This window comes from Emys orbicularis, chromosome 10 (assembly GCF_028017835.1).
Source record: "Emys orbicularis isolate rEmyOrb1 chromosome 10, rEmyOrb1.hap1, whole genome shotgun sequence".
Classification (NCBI taxonomy): Eukaryota; Metazoa; Chordata; order Testudines; family Emydidae; genus Emys; species Emys orbicularis.
Window position 1 is genome coordinate 77,768,663 of NC_088692.1, and position 14,583 is coordinate 77,783,245.

The 14,583-nt window shown below is 42.3% G+C and overlaps 1 protein-coding gene across 1 annotated transcript in view; it reads right to left on the bottom strand.

Annotated features, from left to right (window-relative positions):
* Positions 1-14,583, bottom strand: part of AKAP13 (A-kinase anchoring protein 13) — a 110,659-nt gene that overhangs the window by 59,365 nt on the left and 36,711 nt on the right. The window contains exons 5-6 of the mRNA XM_065411485.1: positions 8,033-8,225; positions 4,660-4,765 (exon numbers count right to left, since the gene is read on the bottom strand). Of these exons, the coding sequence (XP_065267557.1) occupies positions 4,660-4,765; positions 8,033-8,225 (299 nt within the window). The remainder of the gene's footprint in view (positions 1-4,659; positions 4,766-8,032; positions 8,226-14,583) is intronic.

Sequence of the window (14,583 nt, forward strand, 5' to 3'; positions counted from 1 at the left end):
GAGCAATGCCACAATAACAAATCAGCGCATATATCCTAGAGCTTGTGAGCAATCCTTTGTCACACAAACTTGCATGCATGCATGCACAATAGAGGAAACAAATGCTAAGGAACCAAATTTCAGTTTTCAAGAAACAACTGAAAAGAAAAACAAATGTCTTTTTGACCATTTATAAAGAGTCTCTTGTATATTTTTGGTTCTGTACCTTAAGATAAAATGGAAATTCAGAATGCACAGGATTATCCAGACAAAAAAAAGCAACATGATGAAAAATCTCCCACAGTGTTTTCTCTGTCACTGGACAATATGCCCACGCATGGGAGGGACTGGTCAAGGTCATGTGACACACTCAAGAATCAATGGCACTGCTTAATGCAAAACACTCAGAGATACATTTCCCAGTGGAAGGCATTTAACTGGGACATTTGCAGACAAAATTAAGTTATAGTTTTATTGATATACCCTACTAAACTTGCTGATGGACAAACAAATCACTCATGTTCCCTGCATCTTCGCTCTGAAAACCACGATGGTGAAGAATTATTTTTTCTCCTTTTTAGGTTACTATCTTGTCAGACTATTCTCAAAGAGGAAAGATGAGCCACAATATTTTAAATGTAGAGAGAAGAGGCTCCCCAGACATGGCTTAGTTCCCACTTCAGTTTAGTTATTTTTATTTTTAGAAGTTCCTGTATGCAACTGTAACAATTCTCCTCACTGGAAATGTGTTATTCCAAAATTGGGAGCAGCCTTCAGCATATTCCAGCCAACAGCTCTTGCGAACTCTCTGATTATATAAACGCTGCAGCATTAGCATTTGTGAATGCTAAGTGCACATCAGCCAATTCCTTCAGGATAGTGTGGATGCAGCAGGAACAACAGATCTGGAGAGATTAGAGGAAGTGCAACCCTACAACCAGCTCCCAAACCAACACATGACATGCACATGCAGAGACCAAGATAAGGCCAAAATCCCCCAAACGTTTACCCAGTTGGGTTTTATTTTTAAAGTTTTTGTGCAAAACAAGCTGTTTTCTTCCCATCCAGGCACCTTTGAGTGTTTGGGATAAACTTTATTTTATATCATATAGCATAACACAAGAACCAGGGGCCACCAAATGAAATGAATAGGCAGCAGGTTTAAAACAAACAAAAGGAATTATTTCTTCAGACAATGAACAGTCAACCTGTGAAACTCTTTGCCAAAGGATGTTGTGAAGGCCAAGACTATAACAGGGTTCAAAAAAAGAACTAGATAAATTCATGGAGGTTAGGTCCATCAATGGCTATTAGCCATGATGGGCAGGGATGGTGTCCCTAGCCTCTGTTTGCCAGAAGCTGGGAATGGGCAACAGGGGATGGATCACTTGACGATGACATATTCTGTTCATTCCATCTGGGGCACTTGGCATTGGTCACTGAAAGAAGACAGGATACTGAGCTAGATGGACTTTTTGTATCACCCAGTATGGCTGTTCTTATGTTCTTATAAAATTATTCAAGTGGACAGAATAATCATGGACAATTAAACTTGTTCTAGATTGTATTTACTTTATTTACTTCTATGAAATCACTGAGATTTATTCTTGTATAACTAAGTATAGACTAAGTATCAGAGGGGTAGCCGTGTTAGTCTGGATCTGTAAAAAGCAACAAAGAGTCCTGTGGCATCTTACAGACTAACAAATGTATTGGAGCATAAGCTTTTGTGGGTGAATACCCACTTCGTCAGACACATAGTATAGACCAGTGTTTCCCAAACTTGGGATGCTGCTTGTGTAGGGAAAGCCCCCAGTGGGCTGGGCTGGTTTGTTTACCTGCCGCGTCCGCAGGTTCGGCCGATCGCGGCTCCCACTGGCCGCGGCTCGCTGCTCCAGGCCAATGGGAGCTGCTGGAAGCTGCGGCCAGTACGTCCCTCGGCCCGTGCCGCTTCCAGCAGCTCCCATTGGTCTGGAGCAGCGAACCGCGGCCAGTGGGAGCCGCGATCGGCCGAACCTGCGGACGCGGCAGGTAAACAAACTTACACAAGCGGTGTCCCAAGTTTGGGAAACACTGGTATACACTAAGTATGCTGTAATGAACAGATCAATGTTCAGTTTTGGAAATCCAATAAAAGTTATGTATTATACCGTGAGATCCTCCAACAAAAGGCACAAAAACACTTCACCAACATTAAGACTCAACGCACCCTTGGGCTGGTAAGAAGTATCATCATGCCTGTTTTAAAGATGACCTTGCTAAAAATCGATCTGAGTGGCACTTGTTCTACAAGGAGGCTACATCCCTTTGGGATTTGCCATGATGATTATGACGAAATGGAGACACTGAAAGGTGAAGTGTTTTGCCCAAGTTTCCACATTCAGTAAGTGGCAGAGCTGGGAACAGACCTTATGACAAAAATTTTAAAAATGACTAATGAGTTTGAATGCCTTACTTTTTAGCTGTCTAACTTCAAACATCTTAAAGGGACCTGATTTTCAGAAAATCAGGCTTCTCTAAGGTATCTCAAATTAACCACACAGAAAGTTAGACAGTCTTGAAAATGTAGGCCCATAATTTGGCCCAGCTCTAGCCACCAGACTGACCCTACTATTCTACCCTAAACTGGTTTGATTAACAATATTCCATTTCCATAGTCTCATTTGAGTTACCACTTTCATTCCCTGCATATATAGCTGGGGTAGGCAACCTATGGCACGTGTGCCAAAGGCGGCACGCGAGCTGATTTTCAGTGGCACTCACACTGCCCGGGTCCTGGCCATCGGTCCAGGGGGCTCTGCATTTTAATTTAATTTTAAATGAAGCTTCTTAAACATTTTAAAAACCTTAATTACTTTACATACAACAATAGTTTAGTTATATATTATAGACTTATAGAAAGAGACCTTCTAAAAATGTTAAAATGTATTACTGGCATGTGAAACCTTAAATGAGAGTAAATAAATGAAGACTCAGCACACCACTTCTGAAAGGTTGCTGACCCCTGATATATAGAGTGCTCTGGTTGGGCTGACATTAATTAGACAAAAACAAATATAAAAAAAGGGAGGGATTTTTGACCAAGTTTATCTGCTCAGGTCTTGCTGGTACCTGTAATGTGCATTATGAGGGAAACCTCTTTATGAAATGGGTCACAGTTTACTTGAAAGTGAGGTGGCATAAGTCTTCTACTGAGGCAATCTCCTCAGTGAGCCCAACAGAAAGTTTCCAAGTAATGGGGAGAAAAGCATTAGGTTGCCAAGCTTTCTGGACCTCTAAAAAACATCTGTTTTTCTGGGACTGTGTTATTTAGAGTGTTTGGTTAGCAACTGGCAATGATGCCAAAAAACTGTTTACTTAAAAAAAAAAGGAAGGGCTTGAGCAAAAAGAGGAAAGAGGGTGTGACATAATATAGAGTAAGATGTAGTTTTTTTTATTGGATGGATTTGGTGGTGTTTTGTTTACTGTTGCTATGGGACACATCTTTTAGGCCACATGCTTATTAATCATGGAAGAATGAGGGCAATGAACTTAAAAATGTCACAAGGCACCCTCTCTGTGCGGTTCTCCCTGTTAGCTTCCAAACAAAATAAAACTCTCTACTTTAAAGCATGTCTTTTTGCTAGGAACAGGTCCTTTTGGGTGTGACGCTCCCACTGAATGGCTGTTTTGTCACTGAGTTGAGGGGAGGAGCCCCATGATGAAGCTAGGTGAAACAGAATTGTTTTTTATAAATGTAAGGCCAAACAAATCTCTGGTGTAACTATTAACTTTGTTTGGATGATTTTGACCAATGGGCCAAAAACAGACAGGTTATTTTTAGTAAAATGTAATCCACAATATGTAAAGACTGATGATCATACAGATCATATGCATTTCAGTAATGAGAAAAAGCTCTGAGCTGGTCTCATCAAGCCAATGAGAAATTGTATAAAAGCAGACCAAACATACTGCCTGGCCAACACTTAGTGAGGAGAAGAAGTGTGTGGTCTTCTCAAGCACATCTGGAATAAAGAAGACTTTGCAAACTACTTATTCTTTTCACAGAATTTAACTTAAGAAAAGCACCCCAGACTTTTGACATTTCACCCCTGCATCTGTTGCTTCTCCTCAAAACATGCAACTTGAAATTATGCCCGTCAACCCACAGAAAGGTTGATCCGGGTAAAAGGAATATTAATGAGTAAATTCCTTTAGAGAACAAATATCAGGAAGGCCATTCCCTCTCCAGCCTAAACACTAGTCTTATGGCTTTTCTTCTGAGGATACAGAAGTTTCGGATTCCATATCTCTACATCTCTCAACTTTCCAAGATATGGAAAAGTAATACCTCAAATGAGGAACCATTACAGTAACAGCAGAGGAATAAATTCAAAAGGATACAGGATTTATCATGAACATAATCAGTTTTTTTTATAATATAGTCAAGAAACATCAGTTCTAATACCAATAATTTACATTAACAGAGTAAAATAATTCTAGGTATGCAAGGTGCGAAATTTGGGTCTAAAAATGAGTGATGCCTCTTTTTTGTAATTAGATGCAGTAGAGAAGCGTACCTCTACTTCAAGTAATAAGACAGAAAGAAAGCTTGGGGGATTCTATCTTGGGGAGTTAGCAAGGGGTACGTGAATACTGCATATGGGATGATAAGGCAAATGGAAAGTCATGTTTACTCACTGTCTAGTCCTGGTTGAGTGATTGTCATTAGCGAAATGGATTTGGTCAGCGGAGAAGTGGCAGAAGTACAGAAACTAAATCCATGCGGCTGTGATCTTTGGCGTGTCTGTGGAATAGAAAACAACTCTATTAAGAAGATATGCCAAGCAATGCCCTCACCCCAACTGCAGACTACAGTCTAGTGTTTAAATGCATTAGTTGCCCATCCCTTTAAATACTGGAACATTAAAACACTCAAGAATACCTTCCCCAAAGGGATGGGCCCAACTAGAGTGGTAGGGTACAAAAACGGTGAATTGCAGCATGACAAAACCACAGAGGAATTGTAAAAGTGAAATGCAACGTCTTTAAAAATGGGAAACAAATGTAAGTATGTAATAAAAATAGAGGCAAGCACAGGCTGCTTTCTTCTCTGGCAAGCCAATAAAATGTATGTTTGTTGTCTGATGACCAATGAATAATACTGCTGTGATTTCAACCCCGCCAGCTGTAGCCTATAGAGATGACATTTGCTTATGTTAAATAGAAATGTGCTGAAATGTAAGTAGAAAATATGCTTTTGGGCCTTAAATTTGGGCATGATAATAATAAGGCCTAGTAAAATATGAGTAAAGTGAGATAATTTAGAGGCAAGTTAGAGATAAATTCGGACACAATCTTAGGCCATGTTGTAAACAGATTTTGGTTTTAACTAGTTTTAACATGTGTCTTAGACAAAATGTGAATATTTTAGAAGAATGCTATCTGTATTGATAGTTATTGGAATGATATTTACGTAGACATTAAGTAAGATTATGTGTAATATTAAACAACCAATGAGAAAGTAGAAAATATTTAATTATGGTAAATACGGTAAAAGGTAGGCCTAATGCTAATTAATTAAGGGGTGTTGTTATAATTGATTATATAAAGAGTAGTATGCTAATTTGGAGTACCAGAGAGAGAAAGGATTATATACTCATTCTTCTCATCCTGGGACTGATCAGCCTGGATGCACCATTTTATCCTGGAATGTGGGTATAAATGCAGTGTATGACTATACTGTAATGCCTGTCTGCTTTAACTAATTATTTTATTTTAAATAAAGTCTTTAATGCTGTCCCTCACTGTGTCATTCACAGTCCTCCATTACATTAAATTATCTGTTACTGCCCAAGAAGCTCGAACCTTAAAGAGTTCAGTTTGGTTCTATTGCTTATCCTTAGCCTATTAATTGGGAATGCATAAATCAAGGTTACACATCAGCTGTCAGTACAAAATGGCAAGAGTCTGACACTGAGGGTATGTAGCTGTAACAATGGACTTTCAATGAACACCATTCATCAAAGCAATGGCTAAGAGATACAATCCCACATCGTAAAGCCAGCTCTCACAGATCAGTTCTCATGAGCCCTGGTTACTCCCTTCACCTTTACTTAGGCTGTGACTATGGCCTGGTCTACACTACGACTTTAATTCGGATTTAGCTGCTTTAATTCGAATTAACGCTTGACCCGTCCACACAACGAAGCCATTTAATTCGAATTAAAGAGCTCTTTAATTCGATTTCTGTACTCCTCCTCGACGAGAGGAGTAGCGTCAAAATCGGTATTGTTAATCCGAATTAAGGTTAGTGTGGCCGCAATTCGATGTTATTGGCAATTAGATGTTATTGGCTACCCACAATGCAACGCTCTGGAAATCGATGCTACTACGGTAGCTTGGACGCACACCACCGAATTAATGGTGCCTAGTGTGGCCGAATACATTCGAATTTATAAAATCGGTTTCCTAAATTCGAATTATATAAATTCGGATTAATCCTGTAGTGTAGACATACCCTCAGATGCCACTTTCAACAACAGTTTGATGCTCAAGTGACAGATGCACTAAGCAACACCAATTTCCTCTATGTGAGACTCATGAAGATGTCAAAGAAAATCAATGTGCCAGGATCAGTCAACAAAGACAATCTCCAGCAGTTAAACAGGGGCAGCTGAATAACCCCCAGTTCTTTTGTGTCTGCCCAGAGAAGTACAGTAACTCCTCACTTAACGTCCTCTGGCTTAACATTGTTTCAAAGTTATGTCGCTGCTCAATTAGGGAACATGCTCGTTTGAAGTTGTGCAATGCTCCCTTATAATGTTGTTTGGCTGGAAGAGCAGCGACTTTACAAGGGAGCATTGCACAAGTTCCTCTTCTCCCCCTCCCTCCCGGCACTTTTTGGGAGGGAGGGGCAGGAGTGGGGAAGCATGGCGTCTCCACTCTTCCCCCTCCCTCCCAGAAAGCCTTAAGCACCGCCAAACAGCTTAGGACTTTCCGGGCGGGGGAAGGAGCGGGGATGCGGCGGGGGTGGGAAGAGGTGGGCCTGGAGTGGAGCGGGGATGGGAAGAGATGGGCCTGGAGCATCCCCCGGGCAAAGTTGGTGCCTGTTCTTCTCCAGGGAAGCTGCTGCTGCGAAGGTGCTTCCTAGCATCCTTGCCTTCAGCAGGCTGTGCCTGTGTGGGATAAGCCAGGGGCACTTCCCAACCACAGTACAGTACTGTACAGTATATAATGCCTTTTGTCTGCCCTAAAAAAATTTCCTTGGAACCTAACCCCCTGTATTTACATTAAATCTTATGGGAAAATTGGATTTGTTTAACATCGTTTCACTTAAAGTTGCATTTTTCAGGAACATAACTACAACGTTAAGTGAGGAGTTACTGTATTATGGTGGAAGTGTGGCTTTCAGATATTCAATGCATTTAATATATTTGCCTTTTTAATAAAACAGATTGAAGATACATGTCCACAAAACACACGCCCATCTCTCCTGATTAAATCTCCAAGAAGGTGAACCTAAATTTGCATAATTCTCCATTTGTTATATTGCATTTAGTTGCTGCTTGTAACAGTAGGATGAGACCAATAAAAAAATCAGAATACAGGTTATGATGAAAGAGAAAGGTCCTCATTTTCTTATGGGTATAAACCTAAAAAACTTAACAGATAAAATAATACTTAGTACTTATATATGCTTCACATCTTCAGAGTGCCACACAAACATTCATTTTTTTAAGCCTCATAATATCTCTATAAGAGAAGTGTTATTAACTCCATTATACGAAGCAAAGTGACTTTTCCAAGACCATCCAGTCCGTAGCAGAAAACTCAGGAGTTACTTGTTCCCTGTCCTACGGTCTAACCATGCTGCCTTTATGGCTGAGTAGCAAGGTCGCTTTGATCAAGTGGGAGTGACGCATCTTTTAGCCTTTGCCAGGCACATATCTATATTAAAGATGAGAATATCTCTGTATTATGCATGCAAACAGGACCCTCACTTGGGAAAAGTTTTGGAGCCTTTGATTTAGAGTTTTGTGAAAACCCAACAATAAGAAAAGTACAGCTTTACCTGACGGTCAAAGCCTCCGATTTCCCCCTGCTCAGATTCTACTTCCTCTTCAGTGAGTGAGACCAAGGAGCCACGTTCGTCACTAGCAAGTGGACTTCGCCTGAGGTCTTTGGAACTCAAAGAGGAAGTCTCTAAATTTGAGGAGGGCTTCTTGTTATCATCGGAGTCTCCTGCAAGGCCTTCTAGGCTGTAACTGAAGAAAAATCAGAGAGGTTAGACCCTGAAAATTCTTAATGCTTTAACATACAATGTGGCGCCTGAACTGTGTGCATGAGACACATTCTAATTCAAAAAGGATGCAACCTCGACATTCACCGTGGAGTGAAACGTATATTATTCCTTCAGTTTGTGTTACTTCCTTGAGTAATATACGTGACCTACTGCAGGTAGCAGCTTGTCGTGTTCACTGCAGACAGCAGTATCTTGGTACACTCAGGCAAATGGTTGTGTGAGAATAATGGACCAATACATTTCTGTGTTATTGGACTCCTTCTCACTCTCTTGAACAGTGCAAAAGAAAAACCGGGAGCTTTCTTAGGTGAGCTTATTTCCAACTCATTCTATTCTCTCTATTCTTTATATACTGGATGCAGCTCAATTTAAGTTAGACATAGCTGGTATATCCTGATGCTATTTGCCCCTGAACAGAAGTTCTATGCTGAAATGTTCTATACCCTCCCACAGCTATGAAGCCATTGGTTTATAGACAGCAATATATTGAATGTGTACAACTCTTCTTCGCAGAGATGTTCCTTGATGCTGCTTAGCATTTGCCACTGTACAAGGCTTTGGCAGAAAGCAGGGCATTAGTGCCAAAATCTAAGTATTAAATAAGTGCTGTCTCCATCGGCCAATGAATCACATTTCAGCGTTTGCCTCTGCAGCTAGGTTATCCAACTGAGCCAGACATGATCACTTAAAACAAAGCAAAAAGCATTTGTCTGCAACATTGGTGCTTATGAAAGAGTTGGCCAGACTCAGCCACAGTGATGGCTGCTGATATGCAAGTTTTCCCTACGAAGAGCCACGCTAGCGTAGCTCAATTCTCACTGGCAACACCAACCTCCCTTCCCTGCTGCCACACATTACATTATCGTCCCAGCCTCACCGTCCTATCAAAAGCACTGTATTCAGCACCTCAATGCTGACCTGCAGCGTCCCTTGCAATTCCAGGCCTGGGTCACCCTACAGATCTGTAGAGTCACCTCATTCCTGACCTGCAGTGCCCCCAACTATGCCAGTCTTAGATCCCCAACAGAGCTCTATCACTGAAGCTCAATTCTCATGTGCGGCAAACGCTGCTATTCTGATCCAGGGCCTTCCTTGAGAAAGGTGGCTTTTGTTATGGTCCAATATACAGTAGGAACTAAAGATGACACCAATACACACATTTTCATTTTTGACATGAATGAGGATTTCAACCCCTCTTTCTAAAGGTGAAAGATGAACAAATTAGTCCCAGTGCACCTCCTGACATCTTTCAGATAGGATCCTGCTATATAACCTTAGCATTTCAAATACTTCTTTTTTTCAAATTTTGGAGCTGAATCAATTGCTATTGAATGGCCTGTGAGTACTGAAGACAAAATGTCAATTACAGTGACACTTTTATGTTCTTTTGATTGTCCTCTCTATGCATCGTATATTATCTGACAAATTGCTGTGGTTGGATAAGGGGCAAGTGTTTTACAGAAAACATTTAATATGTACAACACACTTGGACTCAAGGTTAATCATGAAATCTAACTCACTATTGAGTTAATATTCAAAACGTGTTAAAAGGAAAAATAAAATACTTTGTAATGTACAGTGGAGCTTTAAATCCACGTAGACACCAAATGGATACTAGTATTCTACATATCGCTGGAGGAGCTGATGGTTGACAAACATGTATCGTCTCGAAAGCAAAAGCTGAAGTAAATCTTAAATCAGAAGAGACAGACATCCGTCTTCCAAAGATTTTTTCAAGTTAGTAAACGAGAGGCAGACAAATCACAGAATTTGCAATTTTATCAATTCACAAAAGCCTTTAATTGCATTGTATTTAGCTATAGCATGCATTGTAAAATTTGGGGAAATCTGTCCCACTCCTATTATCTAGGGAGGACAGGCTTTTATTCTTGCAGCCCAAAATCACGCTGGTAGTTTGCTGTGATCTTGACATCTATCCTCTAATAACTGGGCTCAGAACAGCAACTCTCTTCAGACATGCCATCAAATAGTCATCAGTTGATAATGCGCTGTGGTTTTTACCTACTGTATTTGGATCACATTTAAATCAGTGTTCTAAAGTAAATGATCTGTATTCCAAACTTCAGAGTTATCTAGCCTCCAGAAAACACAGTTGGAAATTCTATCCTTTAACTGTTGAGGCAAAAATAAATCTGGGTCCAGATCTTCAGCTTTGCCAATGTACCTCCGTTGAGGATCTCACCGGTGATAATTAATTCTGACTCTGGACTTTCTACAAGACACGCAAGTTTTAAGTGCCTGGGAAAACCAAGTCTGTGGTTATCAGATTTTGTTCTAGAGAGGTTTAAATGACTAGCTTCCCTGCTCAAGAGAGAGCAAAAAACTCTCATTGTACTAGAAGCAGTCTGTATGAATGTAAATGCCTACAAAATATCAGTCAGTATGGAGGAAAACAACTGTATCTCAGGGGTCGGCAACGTTCGGCACGCGGCTCGCCAGGGTAAGCACCCTGGGGGGCCGGGCCAGTTTTATTTACCTGCTGATGCGGCAGGTTCGGCCGATCGCGGCCCCCACTGGCTGCGGTTCGCCGTCCCGGGCCAATGGGGGTGGCGAGAAGCGGCGCGGGCGAGCGATGTGCTGGCCGCGGCTTCTCGCCGCCCCCATTGGCCCAGGACGGCGAACCGCGGCCAGTGCTTACCCTGGCGAGCCGCGTGCTGAACGTTGCCGATCCCTGCTGTCTCTCATTAACTCTGGCTTAGATTCTTTTGCTGTCACTTTCATTGCTCTGATTGTATGGAAAGATGTGCCTAAAAATCATCACAGAAAAAAAGCAGCTCCAGGTGACTAATGCAGCTTCTCTGACACTCAAGACTAGCAGAGACTAACCAACACCTTCACCTGTACTTCAGTCTTTGGAGGACACAACACCAAATGTGACTTGAGGAACAGACAAAGCAGACACAAGCACATTCCAGCCAGAGCAACAGAGAAACAGACTACCACACAAAGAGCTGACAACACTGTGTATGCAATGCCCCTCTGCTGCTGCACATTTATTTATACCATACCTTCTACAATTAAAGTCAGCACCCATGGTAATGTACTGTACGCCAGAGGGACACCAGCTCAAACTGAGGATATCAAAGGTAGAGAAAGGAAAAGGGCTGCAGTTATTGGATTGTCACAGAAAGGGAATGCTTCAGGACTCGGTTAAACTTATTTAATTTTAGAAAGATTTTTGCATTGTATGTTAATTAATGGTGGGTGAAAGGTACCAGATTGGCAGTCCCAGGACACTAAAGCCCTGTTAGTTACCACAGAACAGGGATGGTGCAGGTAGTGGAACAGTGCAAGCTTCCCTCGAACTGCTTCCACCAATGGGTGGTGATACTGAACTGGAGCTGACAGGGGAGCTCACAGCCATGGGTGAAAATCTGTACCAGCTGTGAGGGAACTTTTTATTCATTTAATTGGCATATGCAACCCAGTCAAGCCAAGCCATAGCATTTTATAGAGAGAGAATGGGATTGAGACCCACAAAGGCCAATTTCACATAAAGCAAATGGCCATGAGGTAACAGGTCTATTAACAACAACAGTAATCAGCACTACTATGGCACCTTCCATCCAAGGATCTGAAAAATGCATCACAACCATTGAATGGATTAAGCTCCCCCCACATCAGGTAAGCATATTAACCTCATTTTACAGATGGGGAAGAATGAAGAGGAGAATAAGTGATCCGATCAAGGTTGCACAGCAAGTCAATGTCAGAGCCTGAACAGAAACTACGGCTCTCCTGACTCCAAGTTCTGTGCTTTAACCACTAGGCAATGCGTCTTGCTTTTTAGTTCACAATGAATCTAGGATTAATCCGAATCAGGGACCGTGAAATGAAAGTTTCTCTTGTCAAAATACCAGTGCCAAGAACCAAACAGTCTCCATCTTGCATGTAAAACCATTAGAATTTCAAAACACAGTGACAATTTCTTTGGTTCTCATTTTAAACAATGGTTTCAATTATTATTTCTTTGCGAGTTAGCATTTACATAGTTAAATTTGGCCCTACAAAAATGCCCAACGGAGCCCAATTGCAGACTCTTCGAGCTCAGAGAAACTGATTTTCTATTCAGCTGTGGTGCTTAAAGGGGGCAGAAAACTGCCCCAGGAAACACCCATTGCATAAGAAAGGTCCTGCCCCAACACAGAGCCACCAGTGTAACCTTACACTGGTCCTGTTCCCAGCTCCCAGGTAGGAAGCATGGCCAGAGAGCACTGTGCTCTGGCCTAGGGGGCTATGGGAAACAGAACGCACGTTTGAGCAGCCCTAGAGCTGCTCTGACATCAGGGGTTGGGCAGGGGACAAGTGGCCCCAGAATACAGGCAGTGCAAGGAGGCATAAAGTCATCTTTCCCTTGCCCCTCTTTGTTCCAGCACTCCAAGCAAAACTGGAAGTACTCAGAAACGGGGCCAAGGACCCTCAATGAATAAAGTAGTAAGAACAGTTAACTGAAGAACCCATGGTGTTTAGTCTGAGGGTATCCACCAGCAGTTTGTCTAGGAATTAAAGCCTCATATTGAGGCTGCTGATTGGGCCATGATTAGGGCCCTACTAAATTCACAGCCATGAAAAACGCATCACGGACTGTGAAATCTGGTCTCCCCCTGTGAAATCTGGTCTTTTGTGTGCTTTTACCCCATACTATACCGATTTCATGGGGGGAGACCAGCATTTCTCAAATTGGGGGTCCTGTCCCAAAAGGGAGTTGCTGGGGGGGGGGGGGTGGAGGATGGTCACAAGGTTCTTTTAGGGGGGGTCGCAGTATTGCCACCCTTACTTCTGCATTGCTGCCTTCAGAGCTGGGTGGCTGGAGAGGGGCGGCTGTTGGGCGGTCACCCAGCTCTGAAGGCAGCGCCCTGCCAGCAGCAGCACAGAAGTAAGGGTGGCAATACCATACCGTGCCATCCTTACTTCTGCACTGCTGCTGGCGGCGGCTCTGCCTTCAGAGCTGGGCTCCCAGCCAGCGTGGCGCTGCCGTGATCCAGCTGCCCAGCTCAGAAGACAGCGCCGCCTTGCGACCCACCCACCCCACAATGTCTTTTTGGGTCAGGACCCCTACAATTAAAATATCGTGAAATTTCAGATTTAAATAGTTGAAATCATAAAATTTACAATTTTAAAAATCCTATGACCATGAAATTGACCAAAATGGACCGTGAATTTGTTAGGGTCCTAGCCATGATGCATCTGTTAGTGAAGCTCCTGTGCTCGGCAGGCCATCAGATATATAGAAGATCTTTTCTGATTGCTTCCAGAATATTAACATCAATACAATCAATACAATCACCTTGCTGTAACATGCACAACCTTTAAAGTGCATTTGTAATCAGCAGCTAAGTAAACCACCACAGGGTAAGGAGTATCTCCATTTGACAGATGGAGAATCTGAAACAAAGGGGATAAGACACTTGCTCAAGGTCACAAGGGAGTCAGTGTCCTGCTATACTATGAATAACTCGCATCATTTACAGCTCCACGACTGCTCTCACCTTCAGAGTCTGCTGACACCCTTAGGTGACCTGTGTGTCCCTTAAGACAATGGTTCAACACACTCACGCAGTTGTGTGTGTATTGTGGGGGTGAGGTGGGGAAGGAGAGTGTATTCAATTTCCTTCACAATGAAAACTGACCTACAGCTGACAGTTCTGTAGATCTGGGTATATATATATATAAAATCTCTCTCTACATACATATATTTCTTAACTATATTAATTTTATAGTGTGACTACAAAACTGCAGGGCAGAAACTCTATAATTGAGAGATGAAGGAGTAGGAGGCTTGGAGGAAATGGCAGAAGGTCCCAGAGAGGAATAAAAATTCTTGGCAAGAGCTGTGGAAAACACAGACATATAGAATTCTAATCCTGCTGGTGAGCCACCCACAGTCTATTGGCAACACCATGCAAAAGTGAAGACAGTGGCCCGTCATACAATATATATACAAACCCTTGGCAGAAGACTGGGGAGGAGGGTGGAGGGAGAAGAGGGAAGAGCCATTTGTGTGACCAGCTACAGACTGGAATTAGTTTGAGGCTGTGCCATTGTCCCCTCTCCAGCACTTGCTTGTAGGGTATCAAAAAGGCTGGGAGGCTGGGGCAGTGGTAAAGAGATAGAATGAGAGTACATTGACTAAAGAATCTGACCTAAATTGCAAAGGTAAGTAGTGATATTAAGTGGCCAACTTGAGACACATTCTCTTTACGATTAGCATAAGGACCCCAAGCTCCTCTGTAGAAGTCAGGTGGCTATCACTGTGCAGCTGGTAAAAAGCAGTTAGCATGTATATGCTCACAAGGCAA